This window comes from Ambystoma mexicanum, chromosome 4p (assembly GCF_040938575.1).
Source record: "Ambystoma mexicanum isolate Mex_15411 chromosome 4p, UKY_AmexF1_1, whole genome shotgun sequence".
Lineage (NCBI taxonomy): Eukaryota > Metazoa > Chordata > Amphibia > Caudata > Ambystomatidae > Ambystoma > Ambystoma mexicanum.
In genome coordinates, this window is record NC_090927.1 from 1,197,237,961 (window position 1) to 1,197,261,179 (window position 23,219).

Here is a 23,219-nt window from a genome sequence, read left to right on the forward strand (position 1 = left end):
TACGCAACTCCTTCGGTGTCTTCTTCTGGTACTCCAGAGGATTCCAGGCTGATGGTTCTTACTGTTACCCTAACGTTGGGCAAGACAGAGATCCTAACCCAGGCTTTGCTCGATTGTGGCGCTGCCGGAAACTTCATCGACACCTTGTGGGCAGAACAGAAGGGTATCAACCACCTGGCTAAACAAGAGGACCAGAAGGTAGAGGGAGTGGACGGAGAACCTTTGGGTTCCGGCATGATCACCCACACCACTGAAGAACTAAACCTACGCATCCAGCAGCATTCTGAAATGATATCATTCGAGCAGCTCATTTCCCCATCATACTGGGGATAGGGTGGCTCAGAAGACATAACCCTCACATAAACTGGACTAAGAACATACTGAGCTTTCAGTCTGCTTTCTGTAAGGCAGAATGCCCTCAGAGCCAAGGTTCGAGACAGTCCAGACCACCAGTATCTACGATTCCAGACTCATCCACTGCCTTCCTCGTCACCTCCAGGAATACGCTGAGGTAGTGACAGAGAAATCTCCTAGTGAACTACCTCCTCACAGACCGGAAGATTGCTGCTTAGACCTTGTCCCATGAGCATTAGTACCATTTTGTAGGATGTTTCCTCTATCGCTCAGGGAGACACTTCCTCCAGGAATACCTGGATAACAATTTGGCCAATGGGCTCATTAGACCATCGAAATCTCTGGCAGGCGCTTCCCTGTTTTTCATTCCCAAGAAGGACTCACAGGAATTGAGACCCTGTATCGATTACAGGGGTCTGAACAAGGTGACCATTAAAGGCAGATACGCTATGCCACTCATTACCGAAATCATTCAAGCCGTTCATGGCGCCACGGTTTTTACCAAATTGGATCTCCGGAACGCTTATCACCTTCTCTGGATTCAAAAGGGGGATGAATCGAAGACAGCGTTCAGGACTCCTTATGGGCTATACGAATACCAGTTGATGCCATTTGGGCTAGTAAATGCCCCTTCGGTATTCCAGCGCTTTATGGACAGACTTTTTTCAGGTCTACTGCGTCAGACCACCATAGTCTACCTCGACGATATCTTGGTGTACTCTAGGACTACGGAAGAACATGAAGGCCATGTCAAAGAAGTGTTCCAGAGATTAAGAGACAACCGTCTCTCGGTCAAGCTTGACAAATGTGTGTTTTCTGCAACCTCTATTCCGTATCTGGGATTCATATTGTCTAGTCAGGGTATCGCCATGGATCCTCGCAAGGTATCCGCCATCCTGGAATGGCCTTCGCCTACATCTATCAAGGAAGTACAAAGGTTCCTTGGACTGGCAAACTTTTATCGAAAATTCATCTCCAACTTCTCCCACAGGATAATACCCATTACCACCTTGCTCAAGAAATCTTCTAATCCGTTTTCTGGTCCAACGAAGCTGAAAACAGCTTTCGCAAACTCAAAGAAGCCTTTTGTACCGCTCCCATCCTTCAACAGCCAGATCAAAGACGACCCTTCATTGTCGAGACAGACGCCTCCTCATCTGCTATAGGGGCGGTTCTATTGCAAGGATATCAAGGAGTGGAACACCCGATTGCCTATTTCTCTAAAACCCTCAATGCCAGTCAAAAGAACTATTCAGTCATTGAGCGCGAACTGTTGGCCATGAAGTCGGCCTGTTTGGAGTGGCGACATCTACTACAGGGAGGTAAACATCCATTTTCCATCAGAACCGATCATGAGAACTTACAAGTACTACGACAATTCGAGTGCTACAACACACGTCAAGCTCATTGGGCCCACTTCTTTGCACTGTTTGATTTTGATATCACCTACATCCCAGGGCGTCAGAATCTAGTCGCTGACTCTCTGTCCCGCCGAGGAAACTACATGTCGGGATCGGATTGTGCTCATGATCTGATGTTTCCTCTGCCAAGACGGATAGGAGTACTAACCACGTTTCTGAGACAAGTGAAAGAAGCTTCTGGAGGCAAATTTGAGTTAGAGAAACATCCCCACAACATCCTATACGACATCAAGGAGGGTCTCTATCTTGTTGAAGGCAAGTTGTATTTGCCTACTTCCGACTTCCGGAAACTGGCTTTAAATTGGTGTCACGATTCCAAGATGGAATATCTGCAGAGACATTTCTACTGGCCGGATTTGAAAAGAGATGTGATCCGTTACGTACAATCCTGTATGACATGCCTTCGTAGCAAGGGTACCCGCCTAGGACCAATGGGACTTTTGGAACCCAATGCCGTTCCTGATGGTCCTTGGAACGTCATTTCAACCGATTTCATCGTTGACTTACCTCCATCCCAAGGGCACACGTGCATCATGGTGGTGATCGATTATTTCACTAAGATGGCTCACTTCTCTCCACTACCAGGTAGCCCGACAGCGGCTGGTATGGCCGAAACGTTTATCAAGGATGTCTCTCCGTCTCCATGGGGTACCTAAGAAAATCATCTCCGATCGGGGTAGCCAATATACTTCCCGATTCTGGAAGAAGCTATGCGACCGATTAGGCATTGAGAGAGCCTTGACGTCCGGATTCCACCCTCAATCCAATGGGCAGACGGAACGCCTCAATGGTACCTTGGAGCAATACCTGCGATGCTATGTGAACCTCCAACAGGATAATTGGGTCTCTCTACTACCTCTGGCCGAGTTCTCTTACAATAACTCTTTTCACTCTACTCTCGGTCTAACCCCTTTTTACTGTAACTACGGTTATCACCCACGGTCCGTACTGCCCGTCTCTAACATATCTACCAGCTTACCCACTGTAGATTCCACTCTTGCCATATTGCGGGACGTTCACCTGCAGGCCAAACAAAACCTTAGTGAAGCCCAAAAAAGATACAAGATGCAGGCCGACAAACATCGCAACCCGGTCCCTAGATAGGAGGTGGGTTCTCGTGTCATGTTATCCACGAGATACTTACCACGATGGGCACACCCTTCCAAGCTTTCCCCTAGATATCTGGGTCCGTACGAGATCACACAAGTTATCAACCCGGTGACCTTTACATTAAAACTACCCAAAGGCCTGCACAGAGTCCACCCAGTGTTTCATGCTTCCCAACTGAAACTTTTTCATTGAAACACTTGGTCCCGTCAACCCAAAAGAACCCTCTTGCCCACTGATTCTACCCAGGAGGAACTTGAGGTGGCCCAAATCTGTGATTCCCGTTACCGCCGGGGTAGGTTGGAATATCTGGTACGATGGAAGGGTTATCACTGGTCAGAAATCTCATGGGAACCAGCCTCCCACGTCCATGCCCCACTTTTAGTCTGCAGGTTCTATCACTTTCATCCTGGCAAACCTGGGGGAGGCTTCCCTAGGAGGGGGCATACTGTCACATCGCAACAGCGATGGCGGGTATAGAATCGCTGGCGCGGGATCGCTGGCATTACAGTTCGCCATTGATTTCCATGCTCGGCTGATCCCTGCACCGTCCTAGACGTTGCGCGCGTATGTGGCCGGAAGTATAAAGGTCATCGCTCCCGGGTTACGTACGCGTTGCAACGTTCCGGGTTCCTTCCTGTGTTGCTGCCGCTCCCGTTGTGGTTTCTCGCTGTCAGCCAGTTTAGCCAATTTCTCAGCACCCTTGCTTTGCTGGGTATTGCTTTCTGCCACTCCCTTGTTCCCGTTAGAATTTTCCTTCCTTCCCTCCTCCTCCCGTATCGCTTACTGCCTTTCCTTTCCTCTTTTCTCCTCCTCTCCTGTCCTCTGCCTGTCCTAGCTCCTTTTTCCTTTTCTTTCCCTCCTCGCCTGTTTCCTTCTATTCTTTTTTGTTTTCTATCAACCTTAGCCTGCTTCCGGACTGCCTTTGCTATTCCCTTGTACCTTGTTGGATCTGCTGCTTTCCTGACCCGTGCCTGCTTACCGGACTTCCTTTGCTTTTCCCTTGTACCTCGCTGGACTTTCTGGTTCCCAACCTGTGCCGGTTGGTTGGACTGCTCATCCATCACCTACCTTTCTTCAGCGCATCTGCCAACTTCGCCAATTCTACCAGAAGGAAGTCTTTAGGGTTTTTTTGTGCCTTTGGCTTTTTCCCCTGGGTGGCGCTCCCGGTGGGATTGCCCCCGTTGCCCCTATCTTAGCGACACGGTGGCATCCTATCGAGGGCGTCCTTATCTCCATGAAAAAAAGGAGAAGCCTTCAGGACGCAAGGAAGGAAAACCCAAGAAGAAAGTGGAAGGTGAGGAGTTAGGGGGAAGGGGGAGAATCTGCTTTATCGTCTGAAGAGGATATAACCGACGTTTGTGACAGTTTGCAATGCCCACTAGAAACCGAGATGGCAACTCCGCAGCAAGTACAAGAACTTGTAGCTGCCGTCCAAAACCTTAACCTGGAGGTTCAGAACCTCAAGGCCGCCAATGCAGCACTGCAACAAAGAATGACGGAAAGAGAACAACCTTCTTCAGACCTACCCGTCTGAAGAAGAGGATATAACCGACGTTTGTGACACATCCGCAGTCGGGCCTCTGGCATCAGAAGAATGCAGGATGCCATGAGACCGAGCAGCCTCAAGAACTCAAATGCCGGGAGACTCTGGGCATGTCGAAACTTGTGTGCCATCTGCTGAATGTGAAGAGCCCTCACCTGGGGAGGAAAACACTGCCCCAGGGACGTGTCGAGCACTGCCCCGATGCACTGGAGCCGCTGAGTTGGCGTCAAGTCAGACTTCTTTAAGTTGAAGGAGAAGCCCAGCTTGTGAAGGGAGTGGCAGGTGACGGACAAATGATCCAGGACTTGCTCAGGAAAGCGCGCCCTGATCAACCAATCGTCCAGGTAGGGGTAGACGTGAATCCCCCCTTTCCTGAGATGCACTGCCACAACCACCATGAAAACCCTCGGGGCGGAGGTCAATACGAACGGCAGGACCCGAAACTGAAAGTGCGAGTCGCCAACCGCGAACCTCAGGTACTTCTTGTGCTTGGGATGGATCGGCACATGCAAGTAAGCATCCTTGAGGTCGAGTAACACCAACCAGTCCTGAAGCTGAAGGGCCTGGAGTACTTGAGAGAGAGTAACCATCTTGAACTTGTCCTTCCTGAGGAGTTTGTTCAAACCGCGCAAGTCCATGATGGGTCTCAATCCCCCGTCTTTCTTCGAAATCAAAAAATAAGGGGAATACCATCCCTTGTTCCTCTCCGCTACAGGCACCAGTTCTATGGCGCCTTTCTCCAGCAGGGCTTGAATTTCCTGCGCAAGGAGCGGATCCGGACTCTGCAAAGAGAGGTTCCCCGGTGGATTGTCGCGAGGCCTGTGCCGAAAGGGAAGACAGTAGCCGTGGGTTATGATCTACAGAACCCACACATCTGAAGTAATGGCTTGCCACTCTACAAGATGCTGCGCCAGCCTTCCCCCAACCGGCGAACCATGGGACATGGCCTCATGACTGAGTGGGAGCGGCTGCGGTGTTAGCTGAGGGCAAAGAGGCAACTGCCCTAGCGGCCTTGGCACCACGGGTACCCTGTCGTCCACCTCTGGTACCCCTGCGTTGGCCTCTTTGACTGCCAGCTCCTATCGCTTTACTGAAGGACGAGTAATAGCGAAAGGAACCACCCCTCCACTGCTGTACCCTAGGACGAAAAGGCAGAGGTTGGCGAACTGCAGCGCCCAACTACTTCGCTGCAGCTTTTGAGGTCTGCAACCTCTCAAGGCTCTCGTCAGCCTTGCTGCCAAAAAGGTGTTCACCGTCAAAGGGCATGTTGAGGAGCCGGGACTGCACATCAGGAGCAAACCCCGACTTCCGCAACCACGCAAACCTGCATATCACGGTGCTCGCCGCCATGGACCTACTGACGCATTCAGCTAAGTCCAAACCCGACTGAACGGACTCACACATGGCATCCTTACCATCCTGGACCATAGCAAGGAAACCATCCCGTTCGTGCCCTTCGGGAATATGATCAGCCGCTAACGCAACACAGTTCCACAGAGTGTGTGTGAAACGAGACAAGGCACAAATGGAGTTGGCCGCCTGAAGCGCCATACCACCAGAAGAAAACACTTTCTTCGCCCAGCCATCAAAACGTTTGTCGTCCCTATCAGGAGGGATGGTAGGGTACTACGCCTGCTTTGCCGGGGCCGTGGCCGCCTGCACCACCAAACTCTCCGGAGTGGGGTGCCTGGTCAAGTAGCAGGGGTCGCTAATGGCTGGACAGTATTTTCGCGACAAGGATCTGCTCACCGCCGGGAGACTCTCCGGAGCAGTCCAAGCCGCCGCCACCCTTCTCTGTAAAGCCATATGGAACGGCAGTACCGGGTCAGTTGGGGGACCAACATCAAGGATGTCCGTTAGATCATCCTGCACAAACTCCCCTGGGGGAGCAGACCATCCAAAAGTACTCAGAAACCCTAGCCATAAGGCGCCTGTACGAGGAATCGGCATGAGAGCCAGGCTCAGGCCTACAAAACTCCACCTCCGGAGAGGTGTCCAGTCCACTGGCATCATGCAGTGACTGCCTCAAATCGTCAAACTGACTATGGCCCGAGACAATTTCATCTGGAACCTGACTAGGAACCAGGCCATCAGAATCCTCATCCGCCTCTGAAATATATTCCAGGTGGCGAAAAGAAGGCACCCGAGAGTGCTTGCTCTTAACCAGAGCCTTCCTAGGGGGTTCGCCCGTGCCACGGGGTACCTCCGACACGAAAGGCGTCGATGGCGTCGAGCGAATCGGCGCCGAGAGAACAGGCATCGGCGCCGAGAGGATCGGCGTCGACGTCGAGGAAATCGGCGTCGAGGTCAGATGCAGCGCCGCCAGCATCGGCGGCATCGACACAGCCCTCTAAGCCGGAGCCCCGAGCGTGTCCTTCGACGACCTGAGCGTGGACAGCTTCGACGACTTCCTCGAGCCGAAGCCTCGAGAAAGCCTGTCGACGCCCTTGACGCCTCAGACGTCGATGTCTTCCTCGAAGACCTCTCGAACGTGTCGAGGACCGGGACCTGGAACGGGTACGTCGAGAACGAGTCTCCTTGTCCGAACGGGACCTCTCCCGTGACTCGTGCCGACCACTCTTGCGAGCGGTGTCTCTCGACCTCTCACGACCGACCCCACTCGGGGGTGCGGACGGCTTAGTACCCTGCGACTCAAGAATCGCCAGCATTTTCTTCCCGAAGGAAGCCCATTCTTCCGGCGTCGCACGGCTGGTGGGGTAAGCGACGTGCCGGGCAGAGTCCTCCGAAGAGGACCTGGAAGACGACCGGTGTCGGCGCTTCCGAGAATGCCTCGAAGAGGCTGAGGAGTGGCGAGACCGACTCCTAGAAGGAGACCCACGAGACTTCCGACGATGGCGCGGAGAGTCACCCCTCGAATCATCCGTCAAAAGCCCCGCAGACCTCTACTTCCGGGGCTTGGACACCCGACCAACCGACAACTTCTTCTTACGTTCGCGTAAGGCTTTGGACGTGAGCGACTGGCAGTCGATACAGTCATCCGTGTCGTGGGCCTCCCCGAGGCACCAGAGGCAGGCGTCATGCGAATCCGTCACCGACATCTTGGACCCACACTCACTGCACTTCTTGAAGCCCGGACGCGGGGTAGAAGACGAAGTAGAAGACATCTTCACACAAAGGATTTTCACAAAAACAAACAGGTTCGCAGAACCGAGAAGAACAGAACTCCAAAGAGTCGAGGCGTTAACCGAGATTCATGAAGCAACACGTTAGCGGAAAAAACGGAACTGAGGCTACGGGCGTCGTGCGTCCTACTTATCACATCGGATGACGTCGGAGGAGCTCCTCGACGACGGCGCATCGACGTCATCGACGCAGGACGCAGAAAAAAGTTTCTGAAGCAGCACAGCTGTGGTGATTACATGTCATAGATATGGAATACGTCGGATGACCCAATCCCCTCGAAGTGTACATTTGGCTGAAATACACACGGCCGCTCCGTTGGCCTGCTGTGGTAACAAACTGTGCGGGTTCACTGCGTTTGGGACATCCTCAACTCAACTTCTGCTGCTGCGGAATCTACACGACGCCGAGACGTCCCCTGCTCGTATCTGAACCTGCCAGCACTGAAACTGACGCAGAGAAGCCTGGGTCTGCTTGCATCGGGGACCGGTGAGTAGCATCGCTAGGAACTGGTCGCCCTCCTGCAGGAGCCCATAGCTTTTCCCCGCTGTGTCTAACAGCACGCCTTTCCGTACTCGCGCTCTGCTTGAGTCGCGGAGCTCTGTTCATCTTCATTTGTTCACCGAACTAAACTGCCTGATTCCCTTGAAGAGACTCCCCTTTTTGCCCGTTGGCACCAGCGTGTGCAGGTACTTTTGAGCACAAGGCTCCACTCTTCGTAGGGCTTGGACTTCCTTTTAGTTAGGTGCCTCTGAAGGCGGACGGGGTCTAATTATTATTTGCACTGCCTGTTTTCCTCCCCATCTAGGTGGTCTACACATTTCGTGCGTCTAACTCGTTAGACTCGTTTGTATTTGTATATATATTGTATTGGTTTGGTATGTGTTGGTTTACTTGAGTTTTATTGTGATTTCTCGCTACGGTCAATGTTACAAAGGCCTTGTAATAAATGTGTATATATTTTTAGTATAACACCTGCTTGGAGCAATTTGTAAGTGTCCTTGCTTTGTGTGCTCATTGCGGGTTTTCAGTCACCCTCACCCCTCTTCAGACCTAGTCTTGACCGCCCCGATCGCTACTCTGATTGGTCTGGCTTGTCCAGAGGTTACCCTGTTCCAAGAAACTAGGCTGGCCTTCTGAACCTCTGCCCCTCCAGGACAGAGTTCCGAAATCCGTCTTAACACTCCGGAGTGGAATGCTTGTTGGGACAAGCTACCCGCCAACGGGTGGAGTCCTCGGAAGAGGACGGGGAAGGCGACCTGTGACGGCGCTTCCTGGAGTGCCTCGAAGAGGCAGTAGGAATGGCGGGACCGACCCCCAAACCGAGAACCCCCGGACTCACGACGACGATGCGGAGAGTCGCCCCTCGAATCGTCCGTCGAAAGACCAATGGAACGCGACTTCTGGGGCTTGGCCACCTTACCGACCGACAGCTTCTTCTTACGCTCCCGCAAGGCCTTCGAAGTGAGCTATTGGCAGTCGACACAGTCGTCCGTATCATGGTCCTCCCCGAGGCACCAGAGGCAAGCATCGTGCGTATCCCTCAGGGACATCTTCGACCCGCACACCCGACACTTCTTAAACCCGGACCGCGGGTTGGAAGAAGCCAAACACATCATATTCGATAGCAATGAAGAAACAGGTTCAAAGAACCGAAAGAACAGGATTCAGTAGAATCGAGGCGCACCGAGATCTCCGAAGTGAACACATTCGCGGAAAAAAAAACGGAACTGAGGCTACGGGCGTCGTGCATCCTACTTATAACTTCCGGTGACGTCGGCTCGACGGAGGCCCTCAAGGATGGCGTATCGACGTCATCGACGCAAGACGCCGAAAGATTTTCCGAAGCAGCACAGCTGTGGTGATTACCATCATAGATATGGAATACGTCAGAGGACCCAATACCCTCGAAGACCCAACTTAGGGGCCTATTGTTGAGCAAGACTGGAAAAAAATGACTATCCCTCTAACAAAAATACTATGAAAAAGGGGTTAGGGCAGATAGGATATTGGCATGGAAACTGAGGGAGGCCCAAAAAAGTGAAATGGTTAAAGCCACGAAAAACTGATGAAGGGGCACTGATTTATGACACCCCGGGTATAGGATGGCCCTTTAAACAGTACTATGAACGACTGTACAAATCAGAATTTAACGGGGATGAGGCCCTTATAGAAGACTTTCTAACAAATCTACCCATACCGGGTCTAAAGCGGGACAGTGCCAAAAGACTGGAGGCTCCGGTATCGGAGGAAGAAATTGTCCAGGCAATAAAGGAGATGAAGTTAGGTACGACGCCAGGGGAGGATGGGTTCTCGATTAAGTTTTTCAAGCTGTATCGGTCCACCATGGCCCCACACCTAGCAAGGGTTTTCAATGCAGTTCTCGAGGGGGACACCCTGCCCGAGACAATGATGGGAGCCATTATAGCGGTATTACCTAAGGAGGGTAAAGATCCAACAGAGTGTTCCTCCAACCGCCCAATCTCCCTGTTGAACACAGATGTAAACATTTTAGCGAAGGTGCTCGGTAGGAGGATGGAGGGGATCATGCCTACCCTAGTCCATGGAGACCAGGTCGGTTTCATTAAGGGGCGCCAGGGGTCGAATACTATCCGGAAGACCACTGACCTAATACACTATGAACAGGGGTCAGAACACAATGCTTTCCCTAGACTCGGAGAAAGGCTTTGATAGAGTGGAATGGAGATATATGGCGGTTCTCCTACAGAAAATGGGATTTGGGGAACACATGAGAAAATGGGTGGGAGTGCTGTATAGGGCTCCTATGGCAAGAGTGCAGGTGAACGCGCTTAGAAACCTCTGGGTATTAAGCCTATCATATCATATATCATAACAGGGAGCTTTCGGCCCCCTTTAGCCTAACAAGGGGTACAAGATATATATGCTCTCTCGATGGAACCCCTGGCAATAGCCGTGAGGAACCACCCAAGAATACAGGAGATTGAAAGGGGACATGTCGAATTCAAATTCTTTTCACAGACGATATCTTGGGGTACCTAGTTGACACCCGATCGACACTTCCGGGACTGCTCTCACTAATTGATATGTTTGGAGTGTTCTCAGGCTTAAAAATTAATAATTCTAAATCTATGCTGCTGCCACTTTGAGCAGCAGACCCGGTCCTAGACCAAGTGAATAGCTTTTTAGCAGTCAAAGTTGAAAAAGTAGCAATCCAATACTTGGGAGTACAAGCGACTAGGAACTTGGTGGCGCTGGCAAAAGCTAATTATGACCCGTTGCGGTCTATCATTAAAGCTGATTTGAACCAGTGGGGCAGAATGATTTTATCATGGTATGGCCGTATGACGGCAGTAAAGATGAATGTTCTAATGAGACTCTTGTATCTGTTCACAGCCCTCCCCACAAAGGTACCAGAATCCACCTTCAAAGAGCTCCAGATAGCAGTGCAAAAATGTATATGGCAGGGCAAGACCCAGAGGACCAAACAATCCACTCTCACCCTCCCCAGGGAAGAGGGGGGGCTTCGGCCTTCCAGATTGCCGACTATATTATAAAGCAACCCAGCTCAGGTTTCTATCGGAACACATGCGGGACGTGCTGGCTACGTACTGGACCTACCTATCGGATATGGACATGCACCCGGTCAAAGTGAGGGAACTGTTAGGAGCCCCCCATAAAGACGTACCAAGCAGACTACTTGACCATCCCACCCTGGGAGTGCTGTGGTCCCTGTGGAGGGGGAGGGAAACGCACAGAAAACCTGCCTACATGGCACTCCCCAATGGTCTCACTCTGGGGTCCAGTTATAAAACTGAGATAGGGGTTTCCATAACCGAGAAGATTGGTCGGAGAACGGGCTGGAAAGGGTGGGACAGCTGTTCCGAGAGGGGGAATTCCTACCTTATGAAGCAGTGTTAGAGGTCCTGGGTACTGGTAAAGTTACAGTATTTGAGTATCTCCGGGTGGAAGGGCTCCTGAATGATCAACAGTAGGGAGAGAAATTGAAGTGACCGCAAACCCCGTTCGAGAAAGTATTAGACTCAACCAACACACGGAAAGGGATGGTGTCCAGGCTGTACAAGGTTATGAACACCAACGACACAAAAAATAGACAAGGGTTTCAACAATACTGGAATGAGCTGGCAGGGGAGGAACTTACAGAGGAGGTGTGGGGTAAGGTATACAAGATAGCATTTCATGGGAACCTCTTCACAGCCGATATGGAACATAATTTCAAGGTACTCCGGGGGTGGCATAGAGACCCTCTCAAGATATCTAAGTTGTTTGCAGGGGCGTCACTAGTGTGCCTAAAGGGGTGCGGCCAGATTGGTTCGAGAGAACATATGCGGTGATACTGCCCAAGGGTACAAGCTTATTGGGAAAACCTACAGGGGTGAATGGCTGGGTCATAGGGGAATCACTCCTGCAAGACCCGCTGCTAATGTTATTGGGAATTCCACGAAGAGATTTAGAGACGTATAGGTACCCCAGAATGTGGGAGGCAATGCTGCGGGCGGAGAGGGTGGCTCTGGGTCAGAAGTCGAAAAATGTAACACTCCCAGACAAGAATGAATGGCTGAAAAAATTACAAAATATGTTTGATAGATAAGCTGACGGTAATGGTGAATGATGAGGTGGGTGCATTCAGGACGGCCCGGGACGGGGTCAGACAGAAGTGGGGATGGCATGTGCATTAGTGAAGGGGTGATTCTGACCCTGTAAGGAAGGTGGGTGCGATGGTGTAAATGGGAGGGTAGGAAGAAGGAAGGAGGGTCCGCCGAAACAGAACAGGACAGGATTGAGCAGATGAAGAGGGGTAGGTGGCCCTTGACGGGTCTAATGCCGTAGTGAATCAACGCCCAGAAGGGCAAGATGCTAAGTATGAATCGGAGAACTGGGTATGCTAGCCCCAGATGGGGAGTCTAACAGTGAAGAGTCATCAAACTGTCCGATTTAGCTGCACGAGAAACCACCATTGTTTGTTTGATAAGGGGGAGGTAGGTTGGAGGAGGGAGGGGACATCTGTTAATCAGGACTGGCAAAGCATCAAAGTGATATCTAAACGTGGTCATTGGTTTGAAGGTTAAAATGTCAATATAAAACTCAAGTAAAAAAAATAAAAGGGGGGGTCTCAGCCCGGCCGAGGGGGTTCCGGGGGGAACCGTGAATCACCTGAAAGAATATCCTGCAAACATTGTGCTTGAGAGATATGAGCACGACTGAGGGGGGATCAAAAGGGAACAAACAATGTACTGAAGAGATCTGGGCCCGACTGAGGGGGTCCGGGTGAATAGTGTATCACCTAAAGTGAATACTTGTAGAAATCCAAAGAGGAAAATAACGTATCATTTTTGTTGCATCAGGCCCTCTGAAAGAAGAGACTTTGATGAGTAAAGAGACTTACATACAGAAGGTCCTGATATTATGATTGAACTGTATCCTTGTCCTAAAGAAGCCAAAGATTGTGCTACGCTCGAGTGAACTGCCTTGTCCAGTGCTAAAAACGTGGGAAAGGGAGGCCGGCAGCCTGAACATCCTGACATATAATTTTGAACACTTTTCTTTTTGTGACATTATTCCCTACGCTGTTTGTATTTAGAGGTAAGGATTGGCAATAGGTTGTTTAGTATAGGCCCTTTTCTTTTGACAAGACACCACTAGGACCGCTTTATTATTTGATGGTTGTAGCTGTCTCCCATCTGTAGATTTAGGATTAGATAAGCGCTTATCATACCCTTGTTGAAGTTCAATAAACACCCTTGAACTGTAGTCACTTGTGTCTGTTTTACTGTTGATACCATGCCTTCCTTACACACCCTTACACTCTTTCAGTACAAGGGTACGTATCGTTGCCTGAGGGCATATCGTCTCTCATACGGTCGATGCGGTATTGGGACAACCCATGGGGTCCCACATATAGCTCTTCTGCTATTCCAATACGATGGCGGTGAGGGAGCGGGAGGTAGGGGAAACATATCCACCTGCTCCTCTACAAACGGGCTCCATTTCTGCAATACGCTCAGGAAGAAATGGGTATATTGGCATGCCCAACTAGACTAAGAGCGCTAAATTTGTTTCATTGGGACTATTATAAACAGCATTCAAAATTGCAACTTAAAAGACGTTAAGACACTAATTAACTCCTCAAGGGACATACTCAATTACAGCAAAAGCAATTGTTTATCCTTCATTTTGTGATTGTATTATGTTTGGATTTATTGAGGGGAGGTGGGTTAGGGGGGAGGAAGGCTGGGATTAGCTAACACAAAACAGTTGGTCCACAACATCATTGTGCTTATGCTTCATGTTTCTTTCTGTGATCAGACTAAATAAAAAGGAATTGGAAAAAAGGGTTCTCTGCAGCTTTGTAAGCCACAACGTTTCAGAAGGCCTGAGATCTGTTCAGATCAGACTGGACGCAATCAAATCCTACTACATGCAATCAGGCCCCTGGAGCCAGTTTACCAAGTGTCCTGTGCAAAGTGTCAACCCATGCATGGGAACATTCACAGATTATTAAGGGTGCTACACTCAGAACATACCTGCCTTTTCTACCTCTAGGCAACCTTCAGAAGGATCATCAAAGCCTTAATTGTGAGAGGGACAGTGCCAGGCTTTTTACCCTCAGCCCTTGAGGAAGTCTATGGGTGGTACGTGCCTTCTAACTGGAGAAGATGACCAATCCCCATGTGTGGTTTCTGACCAGCGCACTGATGAAAATGAGATTTTGGATAAACGAGACGGGGTCTAAGTTTCGGATCAGTCCAATTCATGCCAGGCCTCTCATACTGGGCATGTACACCATGTGATTCTTGCTAACATCAACATTTTAAGTAATTGAAATTTGCTAAATTCAGGGGATCGGATGAGAACGTTTGCATGTGACCTGTTGCTGAATGGGCGGTTATACTGTAGGCACTTGCTAGTGTGATCTTGTTGGTCTAATTAAATAAGCAGTGGTGAGAATAGAGGTGGATCTATGCACTTTGTATGGCTCTGATCAATAATTAAGTGATTATGGGAAGAAGTGTAAAGGCAAAGTGTGGAAATTGCTGATTTGACCCACCAGGTGTCCCTTGGTGTACGATTACAGAGCTGGTTTGATTGAATGTGTGATTAAGTCCTCAAGGAGATTTGCTGGAGTAGCCTGTTTAATGGTTAAGTGACTCACTGCTCCTGCATGCTTGATTTGGCCAGAAGCAAAAATGAATGTCAGATGTAGTATGGTGCAACAAGCAGGTAGATGTCTTCAGAGAATTGGTGTTCTTGAGGGCAAGGTTCAGGGGTTACTGGCTCTTCCTCACACAATACCTAAGCAGCAATATGGGGAAGAATGTTCTCCCAGATATAGCAGTGCTCGGCTGATCTGGCATGTGCTTCAAGGACCAAGATATGTAACAAATTTCATAGGTGTAGTTTGCACTTCTTTCTGATTTACCAATTGCGCTCATGTTTTAATGCTCTCGTTATTAATTGGGCCTACAATGATGAAAGGCTAACACAAATATTGGTAAAATAAGAACATACAAAAATAACCTAGGTCCCACGTTACCCCTGAGACAGCAGGATACATGCATCCAATTGCAGGAAGAATATTGGCAATACTAGTATGGCATCCTTTCCCAACCTTTACAGATGCTCTTCTTCAACGTCCTCCACAGCAACCTTAGCTAAGCACTCATCCCAACTCTTGTTTTCAGGGAAATCAGATCAGGGTTTTTTTTAAAGTGCCTCTCTTTTGGGAAGGGCACTTCCTGTCACTGGTTTTAGCCATAGAGCACCACATGGTAGTCAATGAGTGCATGGCTAGGTATGGAACACCATCAAACCACTTTAACACCTTAATATGGCAGTACAAAAGAGAACCGACATTCTGGAAGAAACCTGCAGATGTTGATGTGCCTCCCAATTGTGTCCTTATCCCCAGGAGAGGGGATTATTAGTTAGCAGCCTTGGGATAGGTCTTTAAATTCATGGAGGGGAGTTGGGAGAGAGGGATAGGGGACATTGCCTGTTCTAATTGTCTCCATTTAGTAAGAGAAGAATCCTGTGTCCAAGATGGTGGATCCCTTTAAGACAACACCAGCTGTTGGACTAGCAGACCGGGATCCTGCAGAAAATCAAATTGCTTTCATCTCAAAGTACATCTAACATTAAATGTAATTTGTTCATATTTTGTCATCTTTAAAGACTTGATGAACAAAAACATTGCACGTCTTACCTTTACTCCTGTTGTCATGTCAGCTGTACATAGAACCTCTCCAATGATAAGGCTTCTGTTGATGAAATGTTTCTTTTTGTCAACCTGCAAGAAAGCACATGTTAAGGAGATCCCCTTCAACATCTTTACAAACCCAACACATATCTGTGATTTTAAGTTTACCCAAAATTACATAACCATAGAGGAAGGCAAATAAACATTTGAAAATACAGACAGTTCCCTTACATTTGTTTTTTCAAAATCTAAGTTTGCCTAAAAATCCTTCTACTTTTGTATCCCCCCACAGAGGCACGGATGACCCAAAGTTTTAATGGTATGGCGGCATGTAAGCATGACCACTGCGGTGCATAATCCTCTCCCATCTGGCCATTGGAGCATAGAATTATTGCTGAGTTTGTTGGTATGCTAATGGAAAAGAGTTATGTGGTGAATATAGTATAGTGGGAGCTCTTCTTTAATATGCTGGCATAATATACACGTTTTAAGTGCTGCCTGACACAAAGTGATAGACTGAATGATGAGCAAGTGACAAAAAGAAATACTAAATCACTGACTGACTATTCTCTTAGCAACCGTTTCAAAGTAAAAAAAAAACTCCCAGAATCAAAAACACAGAGGACTTTGCAACAGGGGCATTTTGTAAATGGTACTAGCATTGGCAACATTCTGCCCAATACATCTTGGTAAAATGGTTGAAACAGCAAGACCATATGGTAAGTGTATTAAACTACTGTAAAAAACCATTTCCAGGACATGAAGAACTACCTGAATATGGCAATTACACACTATTTAGCTGCTGAAATGCCGAGGTAGTGAGACCAAGTCTTGAGTTGTTTTCTGAAAGCCAGTAAGTTTTATAGGACCCACAGCTCTATCTGGAGTCTGTTCCAGGAAGCTGGGGCTACATGAGTCCAACACAACCCACTTTCTGCAGAGATAATGGACAAGGATGACATTTGAACTATTGAGAGGCATTCTGATCATGAAAAGTTGAGGGGAATCTTCCTAGGGGGCTTTGAAGCTGAAATGCGAATAAAGAAAGAGCCAGTGCAGCCAGGTTTTGATGGATTTGATGATCTATTGTTTCCAGCCAGAAGATCCGTTTCCTCGGAAGTGTGGCAGGTGGCATATTGCAGAAGTCCAACACTGCTCCAGCTACTGCAGAGATGCTACATGTGGTCAGAACGAAGAAACAGTAAAGTATCTTCAATGTACTTTTGCATGTGATTCTCATTACTGAGTTACATTGTCAGAATCAAGCAACAAGAAGTACAAAAGTGACTGTCGGAATTTATTAAAAAAAGGAAATGTTATAAATTAGAAGTCCCTGATGAGGAGTTTATTTGCGGGATTATGGTGATTGTGGCCAATCACCATGACCAGCCTTGTGTATAGAAAGTCAATTAAGGAGACAAACGAACCTCCGATCTAAAGCGGTTTTGGAACAAATATATGGTCTATTTTCTTCACTTCAAGCATGTACGAACAAAAAGGAGGCTCATTTTGTGTGTTGGCAGTGAAACACTGGCACTCCAGAGGACGTCTGTCCTATTAACCATTTATTGACATTCAGACAAATTTAAACGCCTGCTCTTCTAAAAGTTGGTCTCGCGGTCTTTCTCTCATTGTTTCATAGCAGTTAGTTACCTAGTTGGATCCCTGTGCTATCTAAATGGTATAAGCAGATATAGGAAAGTATTGAAAAAAAGCTCCTAAAAAAACTTTGAAGTTAGGTCACTGTTCCACCCTAAGGTCGGGAGTTGACTCTGCAACCTAGGAACGCTAACCTAGGATACCATCACCACAGTTGCCCTCTAACATTCTGAACTTGATGTGATCTGATATAGCCTCAGAGCTAGAAGACTCAGAAGGTGATATTCCGTCCTGTGGTTGTCCTTTTGAATATACCCTGTTTGCAGTTCCTACAAATATGTTGGAAAAGATGATTCTAAATATAGTATTACTAAATTTGGAGTTTAATAGCACAGCACATGAAATAAGCTTTCCATAGCTCTTACTCGTTTGAATTAAGGAACAGAGCCCATACATGTGAGCGGCTTAGGCAAAACTTGCACCACAGGAGCTCTTACAACGACCCTAGATCCAGGGGTTATTTTATGCAGAGTTTATGAATTGATGTTAAGATTTATTTCTGAACTCTGACCTGGTGGGCAGCGGTTCAGGAGGCCAGCCTAGTTTCTTGGAACAGGGTAATCTTCTGGACAAGCCAGACAAGGTACCTTGGCGGCGGTCAAGACTAGGTCTCAGGAGGGGTGAGGGTGACTTAAAGAACTCAATGAGCACACAGAGTAAAGGACACTTACAAATCACTCCCAGTCAGGTGAAGATATATAAAAAATACATATACATTTATTTCAAGGCCTTTGAGTTTTAACATACAAATCAAATCACAGTAATACTATTAAGCCAACACAATCCTATCTAAATACATACATGCATACATACATACATACATAAATACATACATACATACAAGACCGTTTGGGTCTAAAGGGTTAATGCACGAAATGGGTCCACAACCTAAAAGGGGAAGGAAACAGGCCGTGCAAATAGTCTCTAGTCCCTTCTGCATTCAACACACTCCTAACTAAGAGGCAGTCCAATCCCTAAGAAGAGTGGAGCCTAATGCTCAAATGTACATGCAATGCCAGCGCACGCTGTAGTTCAAATGGGCAAAAACGGGGTATCTTCAAGGGTCTGTAGGAACTCAGGAAGGTGGGTGAGGCGATGAAGAATAGGTTCCCACTATTCGAGGAGGGTCTCCACTTGAGGGCAGAGTCGATAACAAGAGTTGGGAATAGTTCACTCGTGCGTAAAAATGGATGGAGTCGCTAGGGTTGCGATTACTCACCATCCCCTGGCGCACTGCGGACCAAACTTTGGCATTCAAGTCCAATTCAGTTGCAGGTTCGAGTGTGGCAATATGGTGGCCCTGCGGCTTTCAGCGACAAAAATACAGCGATGATTCCCAAATGGGACAGTGGCGATTTCTACGCTCCTGGTGGATGGATCAGGCCAGTTTCACTGCAGCCTGCTTCAGGGGCAAGAGGGGCACAAATGCAGCGCACCTGCAAAGGTCATCACCATGGCTGTCATGAAATCGTGCTACCGCCCCCTTTGGACCTCCTGGTCCGTTTGACAACGTGCCCGAATGTACCAAACACCCTCTCAACATGGCGGACGCAGCTCAAGCACGCCTAGATAAGCGCCACGCCCCTGCGGTTCTGCGCGTGACAATGCGCTCACAATTCCTTGTTCGAGTGTAGTTCCTCGCGCTCGCTCCTAGGAATTTCCTTCACCTAATTTGTGTCTTCCTGGTTCTCAGCTACTGTGTCTTCTGCGGCTCTCCATCCAGGACTGCTCTCGCGGTTGCCCTCGTACCGTTTTACCGCTTGCCCAGGATTTCCAGAGCTTCCGGACCTCACCTGCAACTGCGGTCACCACGCCCGCGGCTCTCCATCCAGGACTGCTCTCGTGGTTGCCCTCGGACCGCCTTACCACTAGCCTAGAATTTCCAGAGCTTCCGGACCTCACCTGCAACTGCGGCAACCTGCGTCCGCGGCTCTCCATCCAGGACTGCTTTCGCAATTGCCAACAAACTGCCACACTTGAACGCTGGACTCTAAGTTACCTGCCAGACACAGTGTGGCATCTGCAGAAGCCCGTCCTTATCTCCACGAAACCCGCAGCTCCAGGAAACACAGGCAGACAGATCCAACAAGAAAGAAACCTACCAACCCTAAACAGGTGAGCCCTCAAACCAGTCGTGACAATGGCTGGGCGACACGGTAACCGCGTATACTCCGGTTCAGGCGCACTCGTCTCACTTCAGAACTGGGAATGCCAAATGTACGAAATTTATTGTGAGGGTGCTGTGAACACAGAGCTGGTGATATACCAAGTTTCGAGGGCCTCCTCGAAATGGCGGCGGTATCAGGGCAAAGTCTGCGTAAGCTGGTCAGCCCAATGGTTGGCACAAGGACACTTCCGAGAAGGCTTACTTGCAGGGTTCGATGAAGGTGCCCAGAACAGTTGGTCTCACTATTCCACTGGGTCGAAGCATCTTCGCAGACCTTCTAGGACGACCAGATGCAGAGGGGTCCCACGGGACGACAGAGGGCTCAGGGTGCCAAACCTTCCAGCGGGTCACCAGCGGTTCCTCGACTCGGCTTCTTAGTTTCAGGATACTTGGATGCCATCCTTCATTCAGTGAGAACTCCAGAGATCGACATGGTATGGGTGTCTGGAGCCTTCTCTTGTCCAGAATCTCCTTCGTCCCAATACGAAGGAGGACCCAATGGGAGATCTGCGCACATACAGGCATACCATATGAGGACCAATCACGGACCACGGTGGTCCCAGGCATTCACAGCACTCTAGACTCTGTGGCACCTAGGATGTGTATTGGAACCAGACGTTCCAGCCCACATCCTGGAGGCACATACACACAAGGCATGCAGAAGCCCGCGAAAGCTTGGCGTTTCGCGGGAGAATGCATGCCCAAATAAGGACTGACCCGGGTCGGCTCGACCTGGGGAAGGTGAAGGGGCAAGATGGCCAAAGGACAGGACAAAGAACCTCATGGCATGGCCATTTTGGAGCCAGGACACCTATTCATGCCAAACGTAGTAATCACGGTTTACCTGGCAGGAAAGGGTTAAACCAGCCCTGTCCGAGGCACATCTGCACTTCTCCTAAAAAAATCCTTCGACAGTATCTAGGGCCTTTGGAAATGACCAATAGACCCAAGTGTACTGTACTGGAAGGTACATTGTACACTTGTTACATGTTGCAGAAAGGGTTCAACATTGGAAAGGACCAAGGGAAACAAAGTCTCCCAGTACTGACTGTCTTAAGCGCATGTCAGTTTCCCCATAAGAAGTGAGTGAAAAGCCCAGGCTGGGCTCCTCTGGTAAAGACAGACTATGGTGTTCAACATCAGCAAAAAAGTTGAGGGGGGTTCACAACTGGAGGGAAAATTACACATAAATGGGAATCTTTCCCAACACAGGACATCAATATCAATATTTCCAAATGTGAGGAAATAGACAGAAGATGCTATGGCCTGAGGACAAACACTGTAGCATTCCATATGCCAGAAAAAATTGCTGCAGCGAGGTGTGAAACAAGTACTCGGTGCAGCATTCAGAACAAAAAACAAGGTAAGCTTCAACGTTCGGCAACGGGGTGGCATGCAGCAACGAGAAACCTCCATGGACACCTGTACAATCTATAATGACTGAGAATTCCAGCAGGCACAACAACGCAGAGGAATAAGGAATCGCAGAAGTGGGCAGGCCATCTAGAGGCGAGAAAGAGAGCTGCAGCAAAGCAATACAGAGCAGAAATGGGAGCAGGACTTCCACTTGGATATCAGTGTAGTCAGTTGAGCAAACTCCACATCTTAATATGTGAGGAGGGTGAGCCGCTAAGGACTGTGTTGGTCCACCAACCTACCAATGTTCCTCCTAGGGGGTGCAAAGTAGTGGGATACTGCATGAAGTGCCACCCCCACGAAGATGCAGTATTACACCATTAAAGGTATTGCAGGGGGCGTGGCCTGAGCCAATATCCTAGCTGAGTGGAGCTCTGCCGTGATCCTGCATTTATCCTCATAACTGCAACATAAACACACTGCGCCAACCCAAGAACGTATCTGCCTACAGGGGAAAGTGGTGCCCACCTGTTGGACTCACTACCTGGGAAAATTGGAGAGCCACAGCGATGAAAACACTAGGATTACAGGACCTCTCCCAGCGCCCCATGATGGCGACCGGGGTTAGGGATGGACACCAACGGCTGGATTAAGGATGCATCTGCTGCGATCGCTCTCAGTGCTTGAATTGCCCAATAATTTGAAAAGTGCCCGTAGGGTGGGGTGCACCCAGACCCCTAGCTGTGCTACACCGGGGCGGCCAACCCCCGACCCCGACGGCAGACAAGGAGGCGGTCTGCAGCACTGAGCCTCTCCACCAGGACCCAGTGCACAGAGTGCAGCGTTATCCTGCCTCTCCATGTGAGACGGAGTCTGAGGCCCTGCTAACCTCGATCCTGTGAACACTGCCGTATTAGCATCGCCACAGAAAAGCTCCAAACTTGTTGGTCCCCCAACACCTGACCGCATCGGGCCCTGCTCCACGATGGCCCCCGTGCAGGGCATTACCTACCTCGATAGTAGTTGCCCCAAAGGGCTTGCCCCTCCACTCTGCCTCGCTCTCCCTCCCTGCCTGAGGGACACCCGCCAGACAACAGGCACCCTGGTCTAGACCCAGCACTAAGACTCAGCACCAGGAGAAGGGAACAGCTGGCCACCCCGTGGCAGACAAGAAGGCGGTTGTAGCACTGAGTCACCCCGCCAAGACCCGCTGCGCACAGCGCCGCGTCATCCTGCTTCTGTGTGAGGCAGAGCCTGTGGCCCGCCAACCTCGATCCTGCGGTCACAGCTGAATTTCATCGCCGCTGAAAGGTTACGACCCTGCTGGGCCCTGCCACACGGTAAGTGAGAGTGATTGCCCCGACACCCAACCACAGCGGGCCCTGCTCCACAATGGCCCTTGTGCAGGGCATTACATACTTGGATAGTAGCTGTCCCGGGGAGGGTTCGCCCCTCCACTCTACCTCGTTCTCCCTCCCTGCCTAATGCCCTGGCCGGCAATTTGAACTAAGTGACACCCGCCAGACAACCAACACCGGGCCTACGCCCAGCCCTAAGACTTGGCGCCAAGTGAAGGGGACAATTGCCCCCACTGAAGCCCCCCTAGTCTAAAAGGATGACTTTAGAGATCATCCTGGAGTCATCTGATGATCATCGAACTACATTAGAAGTCATTCCCACATCATCAGAAGTCATCAGGCTGTTAAAGTCATCAGCAAATGTCTCAGAATGGTGGGTGATGATTTGGGGATGAGCTTAGATGACTTGCGGATGATTCCAGCATAATCCCTATTTTAGGAAACTCTTTGTTCCTGATGACTTTAGGATGACTTGCCGATTACTTCAAGAGATTCAACAGGTTGCTCCAGATGATTCTGGGATGACCTGCTGATTACTTGAAGAGCAAAAACATGTTTGTTGATGATGATATGGGGATGATTCCGGGATGACCTACTGATTACTTCAAGAGCATCGCCATGAAACATGTTTGTTCTTGATGATTTGGGGATGGCTTACTGATTACTTCAGCGCATCACAGAGTTTGTAGGATGATTTGCAGACTAATACTGATTGTCATTCAGCTTTTGCTTAGTTGCACTTTTTCTGAATGATTTTTGAATGCTTTGCTAAGCACATCTTTTTGACTATGCTGGTGAAAATGGAAGCCACAGGCCTAAACATAGCATGCACCCCCTGTGTGAGAATCCTTTGCCATCCCAGTCAAAATCTGGCACCCATCACCCTCAAAATCCCCAATGTGGCAAGGGTAAA

At 49.2% G+C, this 23,219-nt stretch overlaps 1 protein-coding gene across 2 annotated transcripts in view; it reads right to left on the bottom strand.

The window, feature by feature from the left end:
- Positions 1-23,219, bottom strand: part of ACOXL (acyl-CoA oxidase like) — a 1,650,624-nt gene that overhangs the window by 1,289,440 nt on the left and 337,965 nt on the right. For both annotated transcript variants that reach the window (XM_069606843.1, XM_069606844.1), the window contains one exon: positions 15,773-15,856. In XM_069606843.1, the coding sequence (XP_069462944.1) occupies positions 15,773-15,856 (84 nt within the window). The remainder of the gene's footprint in view (positions 1-15,772; positions 15,857-23,219) is intronic.